This window comes from Python bivittatus, unplaced genomic scaffold (genome assembly GCF_059951505.1).
Source record: "Python bivittatus isolate LINGU-HERP-01145 unplaced genomic scaffold, Pbiv_v1 ctg000980_np1212, whole genome shotgun sequence".
Lineage (NCBI taxonomy): Eukaryota > Metazoa > Chordata > Lepidosauria > Squamata > Pythonidae > Python > Python bivittatus.
Window position 1 is genome coordinate 50,900,463 of NW_028277125.1, and position 21,018 is coordinate 50,921,480.

Below are 21,018 nucleotides of genomic sequence, written 5' to 3' on the forward strand. Positions count from 1 at the left end.
TTGAGCAGAACCTTGCTAGCATGTGAAATGAGTGCAATTGTGCGATAGTTTGAGCATTCTTTGGCATTGCCCTTCTTTGGAATTGGAACGTAAACTGACCTTTTCCAATCCCGTGGCCACTGTTGCGTTTTCCAAACTTGCTGGCATATTGAGTGCAGCACTTTAACACCATCATCTTTTAGTATTTTAAATAACTCAGCTGGAATACTGTCATCTCCACTAGCTTTGTTGTTAGCAATGCTTCCTAAGGCCCACTTGACTTCACTCTCTAGGATGTCTGGCTCAAGGTCAGTGACCACACCAGCATGGACATCAGGGACATTAAGATCTTTCTTGTATAGTTCTTCTGGTATTCTTGCCACCTCTTCTTAATCTCTTCTGCTTCTGTTAGGTCCCTGCCTTTTTTGTCCTTTATCATGCCCATCTTTGCACTAAACGTTCCTTTGATATCTCCAATTTTCTTGAAGAGATCTCTAGTCTTCCCCATTCTATTGTTTTCCTCAATTTCTTTGCACTGTTCATTTAAGAAGGCCTTATCTCTCCTTGCTATTCTCTGGAAATCTGCATTCAGTTGCTTATATCTTTCCCTTTCACCCTTGCTTTTCACATTCCTTCTTTCCACAGCTATTTGTAATGCCTCATCAGACAGCCACTTTGCTTTCTTGCATTTCTTTTTCCTTGGGATGGTTTTAGTTGCTGCCTCCTGTACAATGTTACAGACCTCCGTCCATAGTTCTTCAGGCACTCTGTCTACCAAATCTAGTCCTCTAAATCTATTCATCACCTTCACTGTGTACTCACAAGGAATATCATCTAAGTCATACCTGAGTGGTCTAGTGGTTTTTCCTACATTCTTCAATTTAAGCCTAAATTTTGCAATAAGAAGCTCATGATCTGAGCCACAGTCAGCTCCTGGTCTTGTTTTTGCTGTCTGTATAGAGCTTCTCCATCTTTGGCTGCAAAGTATATAATCAATCTGGTTTCGGTATTGACCATTTGGTGATGTCCATGTGTAGAGTCGTCTCTTGTGTTGTTGGAAAAGAGTGTTTGCTATGACTAGCTTGTTCTCTTGACAGAACTCTATTAGCCTTTGCCCTGCTTCATTTTGTGCTCCAAGGCCAAACTTGCCTGTTATTCCAATTACTCCTTGACTTCCTACTTTAGCATTCCAATCCCCTATGATGAAAAGGACATCTTTTTTTGGTGCTAGTTCTAGAAGGTGTTGTAGGTCTTCATAGAACTGGTCAACTTCAGCTTCTTCGGCATCAGTGGTTGGGGCATAGACTTGGATTACTGTGATGTTGAATGGTTTGCCTTGGATACGCACTGAGATCATTCTGTCGTTTTTGAGGTTGTACCCCATTACTGCCTTTCCCACTCTCTTATTGACTATGAGTGCAACTCCATTTCTTCTAAGGGTTTCTTGGCCACAGTAGTAGATATAATGGTCACCTGAATTAAATTCACCCATTCCCGTCCATTTCAGTTCGCTGATTCCCAAGATGTCGATGTTCAATCTTGTCATCTCATGTTTGACCACATCCAGCTTGCCTTGGTTCATAGATCTTACATTCCAGGTACCTATACAATATTGTTCTTTACAGCATCGGACCTTCTTTTCGCTTCCAGATACATCCACAGCTGAACGTCCTTTCGGCTTTGGCCCAGCCACTTCACTCTTTCTGGAGCTACTTGGAATTGCCCTCCGCTCTTCCCCAGTAGCATATTGGACACCTTCCGACCTGAGGGGCTCATCTTCCGGTGTCATATCTTTTAGCCTTTTAACATTGTCCATGGGGTTTTCTTGGCAAGGATACTGGAGTGGGTTGCCATTTCCTTCTCCAGTGGACCACATTTTGTCAGAACTCTCTGTCATGACCTGTCCGTCTTGGGTGGCCCCGCATGGTATAGCTCATGGCTTCACTGAGTTACGCAAGCCCCTTTGCCACGACAAGGCAGTGATCCATGAAGGGGGAGGAGTATGAAAGAAGTATTTAAAATTAAAAAGTATTTAAAAGACATGGAAAAAGAAGAGATTCCCCACTCCCCACTCTGCCCTTTGTAGCAGAACCTGGGTTCATCCAAACAGTTGAACAGTATGAGATTAGGGTAGAGAAACAATCAGATGTATACAAGATTTAGTGATGGGTAGGTTTAAAAGAATATTAGACAAATTCATGGAGATGAGCCTGTAGCTACTAAATTATATGTTACTTTTAGTGATGCCAGAGCAAACCTTGTTTTCTTTAAAATAGCAACACATATGCAAATATGTCATAATGCACATGATGCCTTACGTGCTTACCCTCACATCTAAGGGTGGCACATGAGTTGTAGTTTTTACAGAAAGTCTTCAGGACATATATTTCATCATTTGACTAACTTGCCCCCACTGCATATGGCTCTGACTACTTTGAGGTGAGAATTAAAAATAACATGAATTAATTGCCAGTTAATAGAAAAGAAGAATGAGACAAAGCAGTATTTTAGGGATTTCCTTAGGTTCCTTTGATTTGATTCAATTTGGTTCCTTCTATGTTAGCTTTGCCCATCTGGAACAAAATCTCACTTTGATGTATTACAATTTTATATGTCAGATATCTCCAGGGAATCATGGCTTTAATTAGCAATGGGGTGCTTTGTAGCAAGAACATAAATAAATGTGAAATGATTTTGCTCTCTCAAAATCTACGTTTAAGGAAATGCATTCTCTTTTTGAATGTACACATTGATAGCTTTTCACTGAATATGTGTCATTTCTTTAGATTATCCTTTAAATACAGAGTCATCATACAATTCAGCATCTTCATTTGGCCAATCAAGTTCCACGTTCTCTTATGTACCACCTGGTGGAAATGTGAGTATTACTATTACTATTATTATTATTAATAGGCTGGAGATTCCACTGGAGTCATTTTATATTCCATATCGAAATTGTTCCTGGATGCTGGGCTGCATGATAGAGATAGGCCAGATCCATTACCAAAGCAATGAGGAGGAAATATGGCTTAAGCCCAAAATAAGAAGGCATGTACAAAAATTCAGGCAGACACTTCCCTAATTCAGTATAAGCATGGGGGAGGTGGATAAAGCACAGTCAGACTTGCAAGAATTTGTTACTATACCCAATATTAATAAACATGGTTTTAGGTATCCTGTGGACTTGATTTCTTGCTTTGGGCTACATAGTGTGGCTGACATCAATCTTGCAAGTCTCACCATCAAGGTCAACTTTCTTATTTTCTGCAGGATCCTACTGACATTTCATGTATGTGCTTGCTCTTTTTTCTAGTGAGATGAATAAATATTTATCAATACATCTTGTAGAATAATTGTTTCTTGAGGAGATACTTTTTAAATTGTTTTCCCAAAGGATTTCATCAAACCAATTATCTGCTCAACATAACCATATTTTTATCCTAATCTAAACCTTGGGAATAAAAGTGTAGTTATTGATCTGCATTTCCTGTTAATAACTTATCTACAGGAGTCCAGTAAACCGTTAATGCATATACATTTTTACTTTGCATAAACAAAATTATTGTTCAGGAAACCTTCTACTGACAAATTAGAATTAGAAGCTAATACCACTTCTCTAAGCAATGGGAAAATATTACAGTCAAGTGTTAATCTCTGGCTTGAGTGGTTTGCTTTATAATGGTGCAATTACTAATGATTTGTTTTACAATTGTGTAATTAGTATAAGGAAGAAAAATGGCATAACTATATTACGGTTACAGTTTCTAAGACCATTTTATAAATCTGCTTAATGTCAGAACATCTCAACTGCCACACAAACAGTCAGTGTGTTCTACACTGGGCCAAAATCATCGAGATGATACATGGAGACTGCAATTCAAATCCCAGCTCTTTGAACACACTAGCTGCACCCCATATCTATTTAACAGGAAAAAAGGGTTCTTCATAGGAAGCTGTGGTAAAGTGGATGCAGTTAGCAAGAAATAAGAGAGAATGTATACTTGTAGAATATACTGATTCTTTGTGTGATAGTTGAGTTATCCTGATATTAAGTAGATACCCAGTATTTGTCAGAGTACAGAGGAAAGCCATCAATCCAAACTAACTTCCATCTTTGTTTGCGGAATATAGATTCTTAAAAAAATAGCTTACCAGGAAACCCTTCTTGAACTCTATGGGTTCTCATCTGGTGCCTTGCCTCCTTCATTGCTTCTATGGGATTGAAGTTGCCTTAGAGGAGTCAAGCTCCAAAGGGCTCTCAGAATCTTAAGTCAGGTTTTGTGGTTCAGCATTCAAAGCCTGTTCATGTTCTTTAGCTGCAGACCAGATGTGATCAAGTCATTCTCTTTAGTCTCAAATTTCAGCTGCTACTGAAAGTGGGAGCAAATGGCAAAACATGAGTCACAACAGTGTGATGCAAACCATGTGACTTATGTACTTGCCTCTGATGTTTCATTATTTTTCCATCATTGTGATTTGTAGCAAGTCATTGATGGTACAGTTATATATTGAATATTAGAGAAATGGGGTATACTTTAGACATGGATGATTATATGCGTGGTGATTAGTAGAAATGTGGATTTATAGATTTCCTCAAAAGTATTCCTGTAGTCTATATCTTACATGAAAGTGTTATATAAGCCAGTCTTTCAATATGTTATTAGTTGCTACACAATTACATGAGAGTATTAATTATCAACCAAACTCTTGGGCTACAATAAAAGGGAGATTATATGGACTCCATGCACAAGTACTTGAGATTCTGAAAAGGTCAGCTATGTACAAACTCAGTGCAGGATAAGAAGTGTGATTTCAAATGTGTATGTTTAGCTGGTGGTTGTTTTACCACTCTGTTTCTGAATTTATTTTTTAATAATTTCAGGTTCTACAAAGGAAATGTGTCCCAGGGCGTGTAGTACACATCTGTAATCTTCCTGAAGGAAGCTGTACAGAGAATGATGTCATCAACCTTGGACTTCCCTTTGGAAAAGTCACTAATTATATTCTCATGAAATCTACCAATCAGGTATTCCTTTTTTTCAGTTATAGTAAAAATGTAAATATGTAAAACTTTTGTTTAAGTTTTGTACGTTCTATAAAAAATGGTTAGGGAATTCTGATGATTGAACTTGTTGGGGCTGATGGGATTTGGAGATGTAGAGGAAACAAGGTATCTTAGAATTACCTTGTTTAGGAAAGTATACTTTGAACATCCTTTTTTGAGTATGTGCAAGATACATGAGGAGATGCAGCAAGGTTACTTTGCTAGGACTGTTGAGAGTATGTGTGTGTAATAGAGAGAAAAAGAGGGAGAGGCAAGATAGGTAGTAAACACAGCCCCATCTTCCTTCAGTCACTAACAAAGTGTCAGCCTTTTCCCAATCTTCAGGCAAGTAGCTAGGCTTATATAGCAGAAAGGGCTTTCTCTTTGTTCACCTGTTCTCTTGGTTTGCAGGAGATTGATCTATCCTGTCTGTCTGTCTGTCTGTCTGTCTACACACCCACCCACCCAGAGAGGAGCCACAGGCACACACGTACATACATACTGTATACACAAATACACACACATTCATTCTCTGAAGACGTTGGTTCCATAACAGTTGTTTTTAAAATTTCTAAACTTCGTTATGTTCTACAACTGATGATCTATCATTATACCATCTTTTTTCCTATAGTTGAAGATACTAGCCTCCTGTATTTTTCTGCAACTAAAATTATACCAGAGTATCTGATTAGCAGAAAACAAATAAATATTCCTATATTTATTTGTGGATAAATATATTGAAATATTTTATATTTAGAAAAATTACATTTATTTTTAAAATTATAATCTTAATATACTATTACTGTAGTTTTTGCATTTTTCTTGTGTGTACTAAATAACTAAACTCTCAACTGTTTTTGTATTATAACAGGCTTTTCTAGAGATGGCCTATACTGAAGCAGCTCAGGCTATGGTAGAATATTATAAAGAGAAACCTGCAATGATAAATGATGACAAGTTACTCATTAGGATGTCTAAGAGATACAAAGAACTTCAGCTAAAGGTGATATAATTGTTTATCATGTCATTCTGTTAAACAGGCTGCTCAGAAATGGTCTTCAACTGCACATTTTTGTTTACAGATAAAATTTAAGTATTTCCTTTCCTTTCCTGTAGCCAGTTAATTATTAATATGTACATGCATTATTCATTAATGGAGCCTATTTCCTGTTTAATTTGCTTAAATATACTAAATGAGGCAAACAAAACTTGTAATTCATGACTTCTTTTAATGTTCTTTTTCATTTAGCCTTTGATTATGAGATTGACTAAGTGATTGCAGTTACATTTTTCCCACAATTCAGAATGCAAATCCAACCTGGTTTCTTTAATAATTAATAAAATAATAATTATTATTTTAAAAAATAATAATTGGAGCCTTTTTTCTTAAAAGACCATTCCCTCAGAACATTTTGTGATACTGGCTTTGTGGTGGAAGGGCACTTTGGTGGAGCAGGCTTCCCATGCCTTCTTCATCTCCCTTCCTCCCTCTCTTTTCCAGCATCCTTCCCATATAATGTCTTGTTGTAATGCCCTTTAGAGAAAAGAGGGCAGTCCATGTAAAGTATACTTTCGAGATACATTTTTTGTGCTTTCCTTTTCTTTTCTTCCACATCTCTGTACTAACAGATAAGGAATTCCATACCCACCCCTACAAAGAGACAAGGCAATCTTGTGTACTGATGCCTTGTTTCTTCTAAAAGTAATCACAAGTACATTTTGCTGTTTTTTCCCTTCAAATACTCCTCACTGTTTGGTAAACTTGGATATTCAGTGAGCCCTAACATAATATGTGTTCAGAGCTAAGAAGTTCAGATGAAGTCATTGACTAAGAGCTTTAAGATAGGACATCAGTATTTTGATTAGTGATGACTCGTTTTTTTTTTAAATTACCATGAACAAGAATATATTGTGGAATTAAATATACTATTTCCATAGATTTTTTTTTTTGTGGAAAAAGGCAGTCCAGAGGCATAAGCAGCTGATCAGCATCCCTTATACAGACCCCAGAGCCCCCCACTAACATGTTGGAGCAAATGTTTAGCAACAGCTCCCATGATTTTTTGCAAAGTCGCTTATACTTGTGTCTTCCAGTTACCAGTTTTATTACAGTTCATACCACGAAGTCTGACTGAGAGTTGCAGTAGTACTGGGGAGTATTCTGTATGCAATATGAAACAAATTATAAGGAAATGAAATTTATTAGAAGGGATTAAGAACAGATTAATTGAAGAGTGCCAAGCTTGCCAAGGGGAAGGCAGATGATCTGCTTGCAACAAGAGACTGGTAATTAAGAAAGGGTTGCTTTCTTAAAAACCAAAAGAAAACCTAGAGGGAGGGAGGGAGGAGTAGTAAAATGAAAAAAACAGTGAAGTATGTAATAACTTTGAATGAAACTAGTTGATTTTATGGAATAGAATCAATGAATACTGTAGGTAGGTGCAGTGTAGATTTAACTATGAATGAAAGAACTAATATAGCTGTCAGAAAATATGTGTTGGCATCATATAGATTGCTCTGGATATATAGAAGAATAGAAGTTCATAACTTGTTGATAGTTGCATGGTGCTCCAATAAGTGGGGATAATGAAGAAACAGAATGAGTTCTGAGGAAAAATTATTCTCCTAGGCAATATGAATGGATGGGTGGGAATTAGTGCAAAAGTTACTGGGCCATTTGAAGTCTCAAAAATGAATCAGACTAGTGCTTAGGAAAAGCTGTTTGTTTGGTTTAAGCATTCTTTATTTTCATATGTACAAATCAACAGGGAATTAATTGAAAAGCATGACTGATTTGATTGTTTATGTTGAAAACTGAAAAGAATTAATGAAGGATGCAGTGGTAAGGACAGGCCATTGAAGATACTATCTATGCAAGCAAACTTTATTTTTAGAAATGTTGAAGTATACATTTATTTACAGTCATTATATGTTTATTTTGCTTAGAAACCAGGAAAGAATGTGGCAGCAATAATCCAAGATATCCATTCTCAAAGAGAAAGAGATATGTTGCGAGAAACAGACAGGTATTTTTTCATATTGATATTGTTCTATTTTTGCGACAGATGGAAGAAAAGATGTGATTTCAGCAGAGGAGAAACTATTACTAGGTCCTTCCATATAAATTGGAAAGAAGCTACAAAGTTTGAAAAAAAATATTCATGCAAGACAGACTTTCAAATATAAGACTGGTGGTTCCTTAAGATTTGAAGTTTTCTCCTATTTGAATAATAATGAATAAGTTCTAAATTGTGTTTTCTTTGTTAAAAAAAAATCACTTTTATTCTGCATGGACTGCTTGCATATACCTGATAAAAGCAGTCCAGGCAGGATAAACAAGAAGCCAGTTTTTCTACCTTTTCTTGCAAGGAGCAACTTTGTCACTCCATGTCTTTCCTCCTTCTGGAGAGTGTGGAACAGCTGAGCTACTCTTGCGAATGATCCTGATATTCTTGCAAATACTCCAGTACTGAAGATCTTGGCTAGCCTTTCCAAAGGGGGAAGATATCAGGCAGCCAAGATGGGTAGAAATGGCCAGAAATGGAGAGATGCAGTACAGAGAAGTGGAGATGGGGGAATGGCTTTGCTTCAGTTTCAAAGGTCTTGGGAATCATCCCATCCTTGCATTAGGAACTATGATAGGTAAGAGAAGGATATCTATCTAAATATCCTTTTCCTGAATAAATATCCAATATCACCACCAGAGTTGTTTAATTACATAAAGTCAATTTATATTATTATTGTTACTATTGCCTTTCATATTGTTAGCATTTATTCAAATCTTAGGCAGATGGTCATTTCCCTTGACCATAGTAGTATATTAGCATTTTCCACTTGTTTCTGCTTCTCTGATTATACACGATAGAAAGCCACACTGAAAATATTGTTATTTTAAAACAAGTATGATACCCACTGTTATTATTGACTGACAATTTGAAATGCATGCATGCTTTTAAAAACAGATAAACATGAAATAGTTGTGGACCTTAAGTAGCAGCTGATTTATTTAAGAATGCTTATATGGAACATGCCACTCTTTCCCTGTACTGTAGATATGGACTGGAAAGGCCTCGTTCTCGCAGCCCCATAAACTGTTCACTTTCCCCAAGATCACGGACTCCAAGCTTCACTTCCTGTAGTTCCCCCCGTAGTCCATTAAGCACAAACCGAACAGAGTGGGGAAATGGAAGAGAGCCATGGGATCAGTCTCCTTATTCTCGAAGAGAGGAAGATAAAGAATTACCGCCTTGGAGAGAGAATGGAGAAGAGAAAAGAGATCGGTGTGACATGTGGATGCATGAAAGAAAACATTATATACGGCACCTAGACTTGGAAGAGCACGTTGAAACAACTAGAGGACACAAAGAAAAATATTTAAGAGGGGGTTCACCCAGTGCAAAAGGGGCTTACCTTTTGTCTGGGTATAAGATGAGAGAAGAAGACTGTTACAGAAAATCATCTAAGCAAAAGTCTGATAAATATCAGACACTGGATGCTGCTTTGAAGTGCAAAAGGAAGGAAGAGACAAGACTGAGAGAACGCAAACATTCTCATTGTGAAGACACAGCTAAGGAGGAAATGTCAGAACAAAAGCCCAACATGATGCCTGACAGTGTCAGGCAAAAGCAAAGTGATAAAGAAAAATTAAAAGACACTGCTAAAAAGCCAGAGGAGGAGATACCTGGTATAGCTGAAAGAAATAATGTAAAGAAAGGAAAAGGAAATGAAAATGAGGTAATGAGTAATATAAACTATTATGAATATAAAGATAATTATTTTAATCTACTATTATTAACATTAATTATGAAAGAACTTCAATAGTTCTTGTTAGCTACATTGTTTTGTTTAATTAGAATATAAATTTATTTCTGCAAGTTCAGAGGAGTACTCAAGCTAGTCTTTTCCAGCAAAAACAACAAAGAATCTTGTAGAATCTTAATAACTAGTAAATCTGTTACCAGGTAGAGTTTGTGGATTAGGATCAATTTACTAGACATAGTCTGGAGTGAGATCCATGCATTAATAAGTTTAGTAGATTTTAAGGTGCCACAGGATTTTGTCATTCTTGCTAGAATCCCAAGTCTTTTAAAACTTAGAAGACAGTTTAGTAGTTCCTGAATCTAATTTAAAGCAACTGGTGATAACCTTCCACCCAAAGAACATAAAATTTAGTAGAATACAACAAAGTAATCTGCAACAATTTTGTTAAGATGCATAATACAGATAGATGTAAAGGCAGCAACATGTGATAATATTTGCATATATTCCTTCTGTCTAACGTTGAATAAAGCTAAGTATCCTTGCCCATGTGTTCATTTTTATTTGTGCTGAAAACTATCTGATTATACATTGAAATATATTATTACATTTATCTCTGTATCATTTCAGTTCTGTGAAGTAAATTATTTTTATTTTCATATCATAACACCCATATAAAGTTATAATAGAGAGATAGTAATGTACCAGCTTATTTTAATGTAGACATGCTCTCTGGTATGACTTCCACTTACTGATAACTCTTATATTCAGAATTACAACTTTGTTCTGGTGATTGATTGGGAGCCTGTGTGTTTTGCATAGGCTCACAGGTTTGGTTTGGGTTTTTTTCTCTCTGAAAGGATAAATATCATGCCACATATTGGAAAGTGATTTAGAAATCCTGGTCAGCCTCAAAGTAATCTTCTAGGCAGCATTTTCTTAAAGGTTTAGAAAATGCTTTGTTTTGGCAGGTGCAACTGTTTAAGAAAATAGAGATATTTCAAAAATTGCAGGAGGGGGTAAAATCTAGTTATGAGTTTTCATTAGCAGAAGCAGGGATGTGGGGTAATTCCATTAAACCTCTGCATTGCCCATATCCCAGTCAATCCAACCATCTGGAACAGGCTTTAACGTTGCTGTGCAGAATTTTGAAAGAGAGATGGAGTTAATCTCACAGATGTGGTGAATGTTAGCTTTTCACAAACTTCATTTTCAGTCAGAAGATCTTGATGGTGTTGAAACTATAGATGTTTCAACCCCAAACCCTTATCTTTACAAGATAATGTTTTGCTTACATTTATGACTAATTATGATTTCCATTTGTGCAGAAGGTATAGGAATATTTTTAAGGCAATAAATTGGACAGAAATGCCCCCACTGCATTCATTTTAAATCTACTGTTCCTTCATGACTACAGAAAAAAGTTATCATTTTTATCTTATTTTATTTTAACAAATAATTAAAAGCACAACCAGCAAAAGAGGAAAAAGAAATGAACAAAAAAAGAAATAGAGAACACATTTACAAGATCTATAAAATTAAAAAAGAATTTTCATAGTAGTATTAGATTTCTACTACTACTAAGGCTGATCTAATTTAGCATTTTAAAACCACTGACAAAATCAAATCAATAACTTAGCAAAGATAGTCAGTATAATAAGAATCATCTGTCAGGATGAATAATTAATAGGAGTTTCTGTCTAATCTGAGAAAGCCTATACTTATTAAAATGAATCAGCCAAAATCTAATATGTGAAAACTTGATGTTAAAAGAAACCAAACTTCAGAGTTGGTACAGGTCCATGTACAGAATTATAGTCCATAAATAGTTTCTATTTCTAAACTATTTCTAAATAGGTTAAATTAAATTCAGTGTTTTTTTTAAAATGAAGTTATAAGAAGTATCAAGTATCCTAGCAGCTATTATAATGTACAGTGCCAACTCGGTATACTTTGTAGGAAAATAAGGCTCAGTAATGTTTAATAGAAAAACAGCTGGACTGCAGAAGTTGTTGACTGTGAGCGATGTTCGCTGAATGGTGTCTTATACCATTTCAACAAAAGATTCTGCTCCCTTGTATCTCCAGAATTGTGAAAAGAACATCTATTCATTTTTAATTAACACAGATAAATTGATAAACGTATGACGTTTATCATAAATATGACGTTCAGATTTAAAGAATCAAAATAAAATAGCCTGTCTGAAGTAGGGATGTGCAGGGATTACCTGGTCTAGAGCTTCAGAAATAGCCTGATTCTGTGTGGATTGTTTTGGAGATGGTTCAGTTTAATTCAGTGCTCGGAACCAGAGCAATATTTAGAAAAATGAAATTGTAATTTTCTGAGACTTGCAAGGAAACTAAAATCAATAGCAAGTGAACTCAGAGGTCTGTTGGAGTTCCAGCAAATATCAGGTTAATTGAAATCTCTCATTAGAACTGTAGATTGCCATCTTGTGAAGTTGGTAAGTTGATTTAGATGGGCATCAGCCATATCCTCTTCCTGGAAGTGTAGTCTGTAGTAAGCTCCCACATGGTAACATTTTTGTTTTTACTCCTTGTAATTTTATCCAAATGGTTTCAACAGAACTCCCATATTTAAAGTCATATATTTTTTCAGAGGTATGCAAACATTTCCATTTTTGCTATGTGTATTTCTCTTAGATTCTACATTCCAATCATGACTTTCATTCCACCAAATTTCCATGGTACCTATAAAATCATTTGCTTGCCTGTGTGAGGATTTGTTGTTTCTCTCATTTGCTACCAACACACTGTGTTTTAAAATAATTTCTAGAGTAATTTCATTGCTGTGTTCTCTATAAAAGCTTCTACAGTAGGAATTGTCTGAATCAAATTTCTTAAACAGTAGTTGAAAGTTTTTTGTGCAAAGGCAATTATGGAATTATGATCCTCTTTTGAAATGTGATAGGACTGGTTGGGATTGTGGCAGAAGTATATGGAAAAAACTCAATGGTATTTTCCATAAAGTAAATTAGTTACTATGCTAAATAATGGAAGTCAAAAATGCCATTGTACAACCGCTTATGATGGCAAATTAGATTACAGTGAAGCAACATTATGGGCAAATAGATAAGTATCTCTATGTCCAATTTCCAGCCTTCAAAATGTTGTGACTAGGGCCACCAACAGAGGTCTTTTTGATCTGAAGATAGTTCTATCAGTTACTGAATATAATACTCCACCTTCTTCCTTCCTCATGCTGACAATTTTTGATGAATGATGAAAATATGGCTTTAATTTGTTTGAGGTTTCTTGGCAGCTCCCACACTGCAACACCTCAGAGCTCCAGTGAAATTGATTAAGACTAGAGGTTTGATGGAAGGCAGGCCCTTCAGACGGTTACTTATGCCCTGGTCACCTCATGACTGGATTGCAATGCGCTGTACATGAGGCTGCCCTTGAAGACCATCTGGAAGCTACAGATGGCTCAAATGCAGTGGTGCAAGAGTAACAGGCACTTTTTGTTATGCCCATGTGTCACTGCTTCTACGCAAGCTGCATTGGTTGCTAGTCAGCTTCCAGCTACAGTTCAAGGTGCTGGTTGTCACCTATGAAACATTTCATGGCATAGGGCCTGGTTATATGAGGGACCCTCTATCTCCAATTGTTTCTGCCCATCCAGTATATTCTAGCAGAGTGGATGTGTCGCTCTACAGGTAGTCCTCACTTAATGGCCACAATTGGGACCGGAATTACTACCGTTGAGTGAAGTGGTTGTTAAGTGAGATGCCCATGTGATTGCTTTGCTCAATGACTCCAAACCAGGCACTCCTGGTTGTGATTGTTAAGCAATCTCCTGGGTCGTTAAGCAGACAGAGCAAAAGAGTTGCCTGCTGAAGGATTTCAGCTCTATGTTATATGAACCAGGCCACCAAGGTGCTAAAATTTTAAGAAATTTATTCTTCCCCTAATACTAAAGGCCCTCAGCAGGTGACCCAGATACTGAGCAACTTAGACATTTTATTTAATTAATGGAATAATGATCCTACTAGATCATTCTCAAATACATGCACACAAACACACAATCATCTGGAAGTATAGACAAGAACAAATTAAAGTCAGACATAGGAATTCCAACAAAGAGCAAGGGATAACAGCACTCAGTCCAAATAATTTGAACATCAAGATTGGAAGATAGCTGGTATATTGGTAAGAGTATAAAGAGGTTCAGGGACTCACTTCAGATACTGCTTAGCACTGTTTGCATAAACAGGAGTACTAAGTGATAATTTTTAGGAAGACACAGGAACTGCAGGCAGTCAAGACCATCTACAAGAAACTCTTCAGAAGTATTATCTTTTTCTCAAATCTGTTATTTAAGATTAGGCCAATTTCTCCCTCAAGCCCTTCTCTTATCAACTAACAGAGCTTGAGGGAAAAATTATCTCCCTCTCTCTTAAAATATTTCACAGTTTGAGGATAGAGTACACACAAATACTGCCTCTATATAGTTTAAGATCTGAGACCTTTCCCCAGGATGGAAAGTGCTACCTGAGAAAATGCCCCCCCCCTTTTTTGGAGGTATCTTATTTATTGAATACCTTCTCCCTCAAAATTGGTCTGCTTCTTACATTAATATCATCTAAATACCTGTAAAGGTTATCTATTTAATGCTGTTTACATTTTAAGTATGTGTTTTGTCTGATACTTTACTTCATATACTCAGTATAATTACTATTATATTCTATTTCATAATATGATTTGAAAATTTTGTTAAAGAACAAAATGTGAGTACTGTAACTACATAAATCCATACTTATTTATGGATAATAAATGCTATTATTTATCATGACATCTGAGTTGCTGTAGATCTTAACTTAATAAATATTAATATTGTATGTATGCATACATGCTGTGGCCTTCACTTATTAACTTGCATGTATAACTCAATAAAAGTTATACATGTAAGTTAATATGTGAAGGCCACAGCAGATGGCAGCACCTAACCAGCCTTAGATGATTTTTTAAAAATCTAGGGTAGGAACTGATCGGAGTTTGGATGGTGGACTATGTGTGCCATCTTGAGCTCCTGAGTGAAAGGCAGGACATAAATCTAATAAATAAGTAACAAAGGAGGCGATCATGATTTATTCTTATAAACAATTTGTGATATGCAATTACGAGAATCAGATTGACATGTTTATTTATTGTAATTGTGCTAATAGAATTTGCATTTTTGTTGCAGGATTGGGAGAGTGGAAGTGACATGGAAGCTGAAACTTGGTATCCAACCAATATGGAAGAGCTTGTAACTGTTGATGAGGTAGGAGAGGATGATCTTATTATGGAACCTGATATAACTGATGTTGAAGAAATAATAACTGTAGGTCAGGAAGATGAAGAATGTTCCATAAGGAGTGCCTTAGCTGCTGGATTGGAGGTAAAGAATGAACACAGCTTATTAAATACAAAGGAAGATAAATCTAATACAGTGGAAGCCATCATAGGATCAGAAAAAGAAAATGCAGGGGAAGTAAGTGGTTCTGAAGATAATAGTACAGCTACTAAAGCAACTTATCTAAACTTTGATACTGAAGATAAGACAGATGAATTGCATGAAAGCAGATCTGAACAGGATTCAGATCAGCATGATAATGAAAGAAAAACAAATGAAAATTCTAATATTCAGTTAAAATTGGAGAAACAGTACATATCTTCAGATCCTCCAAAAGAAGAACTCTTCCAGCAGAGTGACACATTTGTAGATGATTATAAAGAGACAGAAACTCTGGAAAGCAGGAATAATAAAGATAAAGATATCCTGGCAAAAAAATCTCAAGAAGAAACAAACTCTGGACATGAGGAAACTCCAAAGACCGAGGGTATGTTGCACATTTTTCCTTCTTTTTATATATGCAATATATCTTAAGTTTAATATATTTCAGTACAAATGTGTGCTACTTAAGGATTTTAACTTTCTTAGCAATGAGCTGGATTGAAGAACTGTCAACATTAAATCATATCAAATGGCGTCAAGGATATTAGATAAATGTTTAGCAAGTATTCTGGAAGAGTTATCTGTTATGACCTCTTCCAGGTTCTTACAATTTGAAACTTTAGAGTGCCATCTTAAATTACTTAGAATTGTTGGTGTGAAGAATAATTACTCTTCATTTATGGCTTGTTGATTTTTTAAAAGTCCTTTGATATCTCATGAGGCAGATCAGGTTGCTGTGAAATGGGGTTTTGGATTCTCACATTTCATTTTGAACAGATTATGTGGGGAGATGTGGGCCTCTAACTGTTTGCTTGAGCCTTACTCCTTCTAGCTGATTAAGTCAATCAGTTTGCAACTGAATCCATAGTTACTGGAGGTGATTAATGAATTTGTGAGTGAGGGAAGTGTTCCTACTTCCTTAAAGGCAGTTACTTAACCTTTACTGAAAAAAAACCTTCATAAATCAGCAAGAATGTTTTAATTACACCCTCTCTTCATTGAGCGACCACAATCCATTTCTTAAACCAGAAGCAAAATGGTTGCTAAGTGAACGTGACTGGAAGAGAGAGAGACAGACGCAGCGAAGATCACTGGTTGCTGCTGTCTCATTCAGATAAAGTTCTCTCGTACAGTTATACTGTACCATTGTTACTCTCATTCCAGGGTGCATTGTTGTTGGGTCCATGAAATTTGGTTGGAGGTGCATGCATTGGTTGGAAAATGATTTTTTTAAAAAATTACTGTCATATTTGCAGTCACTAAATGAGGTAGCCTCTAAACAAGGAGTGGCTGTATATATCACTATCAAATCTTCCATTCTTTGGTAAGGGGATTGAAAAAAGCGGTGGCCTCAGAGCATCAGAAGGGTCTGGATGTAACTGATTATCTGGATCCATTTTAGTCAGGCTATCACCAAGTTTATGGTGCTGAGATTGCTGTGATCACTGGAAGCTAGATGAGAGTAATGCAACTATGCAGGTTCTCCTTGATCTTGGTGGCTTTCAATACTATTGACTGTAGGATCCTTCTGGTAATCTCTCAGGGTGAGGCACTGTGGGAACTATTTTAAAGTGGTTTCAGTGTCTTTGTTGGGGCAGTGCTGAAATGGTGCTGCAATTTACTATTTGATATTTATGTCATTAGTTTATGTGAGCTACAGGGTTCTTGTTCCCTATGTTGTTTAATATCTACATTTAAACTACCACTTAAGCTCATTTGGAGCTTTGGAATGGGTTCTAATTCTATTGCTCCATACCATCTAACTCCAAGGAAACAATGAGCACTCTTCAACGTTGCTTAAAGTTGATAATGAGGCAGACAAGGGAGAACAAGCTGAAATTAAATCTAGTTAAGATAAAATAGCTGGAATTGAGAACTAAGGTGAAGCCTATTCTGGATGGGACTGAGCAATCCCATAAAAAGCATATTTGCCATTTGGAAATGCTCTTTGAACTTCTGCTGTCCCTGAAGCTGTTCCTGTGATGAGGAATGCATTTACGCCACTGTGGCTGGGGTATCAATTGGAACTCTTCTTGAGATGATTGGATGTGGTGAGCTTATTGAAACTTATCTATACCTCGGCTACATCCTATCTTGACTACTGCAATTTATTTATAAATATATCTTCTTGACATTCTACTTATGTATTTGCTGCTGCTAGGGAAAAAAAGACATGAAAAAGGAGCAGCAGATTCTGTTCTCACCTCAAGCAGTAGATCTGCCTCCATCTCAAGCAACATATCTTCTGAAGTCACCCTTAAGAAGACCCTATTCATATTCTGATTGTTCAGACTAAATCTGTATACCTTAGGTTGCTGGTTATATGCAAGATCTCTACTAACATTTCTTTAAACATTTTTTACTAAAATATTTTTCTATTTTTTTTCCTCTGGGATGTAATTCTTGGACCACTTTGATAGCTTTTCATGAGAGGTCAGAGTATTTTAAAATAATAAAATATCAAAAACATTTTTTTTTCAGAGTATAAAAACCTCTGGCATCTTAGTCCTCACATAACATTTTAGGCTGCAGCGCTAGGTTCACATATTTTTCTTTTTTCAAAATTCATCAATAAACAATATTTATGAAGGATAACCTCAGAATTAGGGTTTACTGTGTTATAGTCTAGATCCCAATATGGTGATTGACAGTAAGAGTATGCCTACCAACAAATGTTTGGCATTTGCTAGACTCCCTGCCTTGCTTAATTTTTAATATATTTTTAAATTAAAAATTGGTAGTTTAATGTAATTAAATGTAATTGTAAAACTAAATGGCTATCACAAGTTTGTTTGTTTCCTTATATAAGTCTGTCTGCATAGTGCTTGCCAGGACGGGCAGAAAATAGATTTACAGTTGCATCCATCCTTCGAACCAAATTAGATGATATTTGTAGATGTAAAACCAAACTGAAATGCTCCCAAAATACAGATCTGATCAGAATGTAAGCAAGAATATTTATTCCGTGACTTCTCACAACATACTGCATGGAAAATATGTTTAGTATGACATTTTCTATGTTACAGAATTATTCTTTTTTATTAGTATTTGTTGGAGAATTGAAGTCAGCAGGAGCCCTTGTTAGAGGATATGCTCCTGAATATGAGCAGAGTGCTGAAAGAAAAGTGAGCTAATTAAGTAGCAGAACATTCCATTAAAAAGAAAAATATTCATCATATACAGTAGTTGTCCTGGATGCAGAGTATGGGCTTATCCCAGATTTCGATGAGTGCTAACAATCTTCTGCATCTGAAGTCAAAGCTTGTTTTATTGAGAAATATGAGGGTAGAAAAGCAGCATTCTCCTTCTGCTTGTCTATCTCTTGCCATTTGCTTTGCGGTCCAAATTGCTTGTGGATGTGAAGAGATGATGCAGCCTGCAATAATAGTAGTAATAGTATTGTGCTTTACTGATGCATACCAATAGAAAGAAAACAAACTTTGTACAACTGTTTGCCTTTGCATTTTTTTTTTTATTCTGTCATGTGAATTGCTCAATGGGCAATCCCATTTAAAGCAGGGGGCTTATTTCTCAAGAAAAAACTCTGGGAAGGACTTCAGCATCTTCTTTTGCAGGCTTTGGGCTGTAGCGGACAAAACAGATAGTGTTGTGTTGAGACCAAAGGCACCCCTTCCTTTCCATTTCCCTTGTCACTTGATTATGCTCAAAATATTCACTAGAAAGAGCGTGCCAGAGAGCAGGTTATTGTCCAAAAACAATAAATGCCTGACTCTTTCTTTCTGCTTCACTTCAGAGGGTAAGATCCTTAAGAGATGAGAGGCCACATTTTCTCTAGGAGTTTTAGCTGCAACAATGTGCAGAAACACTCCTTGCTTAGTTAGTAGTTATTTGAACCAAGGAAAAAGGAAAACAGTACTCACATGGCAGGGGCATTTGCAGCTTCCTCTAATCCCAAACAATTATTATTCTAATTATTTATATCTCCTATTTCAGGGCAATAGTCCTCCCAAACAGCTTACAAGCAACCTAAACAAGTGCAATATTATTTTAAAACAAACTAAAGGATTTCCCCCAGGGCTATTGATGATAATGTTCTGGGGGCAGGGAAGTCCAATTAGAGCAGACAGCTTCCAGACGGAATTTCTCTGTTTTCCAGTGAGCATGGACAAGAAAACAGCCAGAGTCAAAAATGTACAAGCCTGCTGGCAAGATGACAGGGGGACATCTACTAGCCAGCCAAGCAAGTACTTAGGACATAGTTTCTGTTGTTAGCCCCACATTAGAAGTTGGTCCTGCATTTATCTTTGGAACCATCTCAGCTTGCTAAAGATTCTTTTTCATCTCTTTGCAGTAATTGTTCATAGATTTATTCTGTCTTATTCATGGTTATCACAATTTAACTATTAACTTGTGCTTATGTGGAATAAAATAATGAGCAGTTGCTGGCTTGAAAAGGAAATGTGAAATTAAAGATCTATCTGTCTTCATGGAATTTTTCAGTTTTAGTCCCACACTTTAAGGATATTTTTGTTTGTAAGAAAATAAACAATTAGATAGAAGCCTCCTACAGGAACATTTTATTTAATAGGAGAGTATCCCAGAATATTTTACGTAACAGGAGTATATCCCAGAAAAGTCTAAATAGTGATTTAGACTTTTTAGATCACTAGGCTATAACTGCAATTTGTGCTTTAGGACCATGGTGTTTTATAGGACATGCGATTTGTGTTTTATGAGATCTATGGGAAAGAAACAAACCAACCAAGATTACAGTTCCCAAAATACTGGAATGCAACAATTTAACAACTTCACCTAAATTCTTAAGAAGAAAAAGTGGATGGAACAAAACATAATAATTTTGGAGAACATCATGTGGAAGTATCCCTGAGTGATCTAGACAATGTTTTGTGGGTTACTATTGTAGGCTTATCTCTGTGTTAACAAACTAGTTTTATTCAAAATGTTCCTCTGCTTTTAAAGCAAATTGTAGGTATCAAGAAATAAAAAATCCTAACTTCCCAGAAGTTGAATCAAAAAAATCCTATTTTTCACCATCATGGGAACAAGAAGATGTGTTTACGGAACTCAACATTCCACTAGGTATGTCTAATTAGAAGTGAGTCACATATAATGTAACTTTTTACAATATCTTTATCATGCAAAATAATAAATAAAACATGCATTATTTTGCATTAAAAGATATCAGTTTACTCAGAGAAGTTTTCCATCTTGAGAACAGTATTAAACCTCCAGACCCAAGTAAGTAATATAGTTAGACAGAATTTGAAAATCACAGAAGTCTAGTTACTTAAATATGTAATGTGACGTATCCAGTTCTGGACAGAGTTAGATTTCAGTAATTAAGATGACAAGAGCATGGACCACTTTTCTCTAATAAAACCAAGAGAAATCAGTGGATTTTTGCTAATCAAGTACAGGGAAGCAACCTGATGCAGGTGAGTGAATAAGTGAGAAAAGTAGATTGAGGAAACAAAATATAGACAAATCTTTCTGCTTAGCTCTTAGAATGGATGATGATGAGAATGATGATTATGATGATACTGATGATACTGATATAATATATGGAAATGGTAATAGTCAAGGAGAGGAAAGATGAGAAGTTCAGTTTTCCGCATATTGCATATTTAAATTGAAATGTTAAAAACTTAATTGGAAACACCAATCCAGGTAAAGTGAGGCAGATAAGGATGAAATGGGTATGGATGAATGGTACTGATTAGATTTTATGATCAGCTTGAATAGTGTGTAGACAAGATATTAGGAGCCCAAGAACAAAGTTTTAAGGAACCCCAATT

At 36.0% G+C, this 21,018-nt stretch overlaps 1 protein-coding gene across 5 annotated transcripts in view; it reads left to right on the plus strand.

Moving 5' to 3' along the window:
- RBM20 (RNA binding motif protein 20) overlaps positions 1 to 21,018 on the plus strand; it is a 99,768-nt gene that overhangs the window by 70,927 nt on the left and 7,823 nt on the right. For all 5 annotated transcript variants that reach the window (XM_088132506.1, XM_088132510.1, XM_088132508.1 and 2 more), the window contains exons 5-11: positions 2,766 to 2,857; positions 4,862 to 5,005; positions 5,895 to 6,026; positions 7,970 to 8,049; positions 9,076 to 9,757; positions 14,990 to 15,626; positions 20,183 to 20,302. In XM_088132506.1, the coding sequence (XP_087988632.1) occupies positions 2,766 to 2,857; positions 4,862 to 5,005; positions 5,895 to 6,026; positions 7,970 to 8,049; positions 9,076 to 9,757; positions 14,990 to 15,626; positions 20,183 to 20,302 (1,887 nt within the window). The remainder of the gene's footprint in view (positions 1 to 2,765; positions 2,858 to 4,861; positions 5,006 to 5,894; positions 6,027 to 7,969; positions 8,050 to 9,075; positions 9,758 to 14,989; positions 15,627 to 20,182; positions 20,303 to 21,018) is intronic.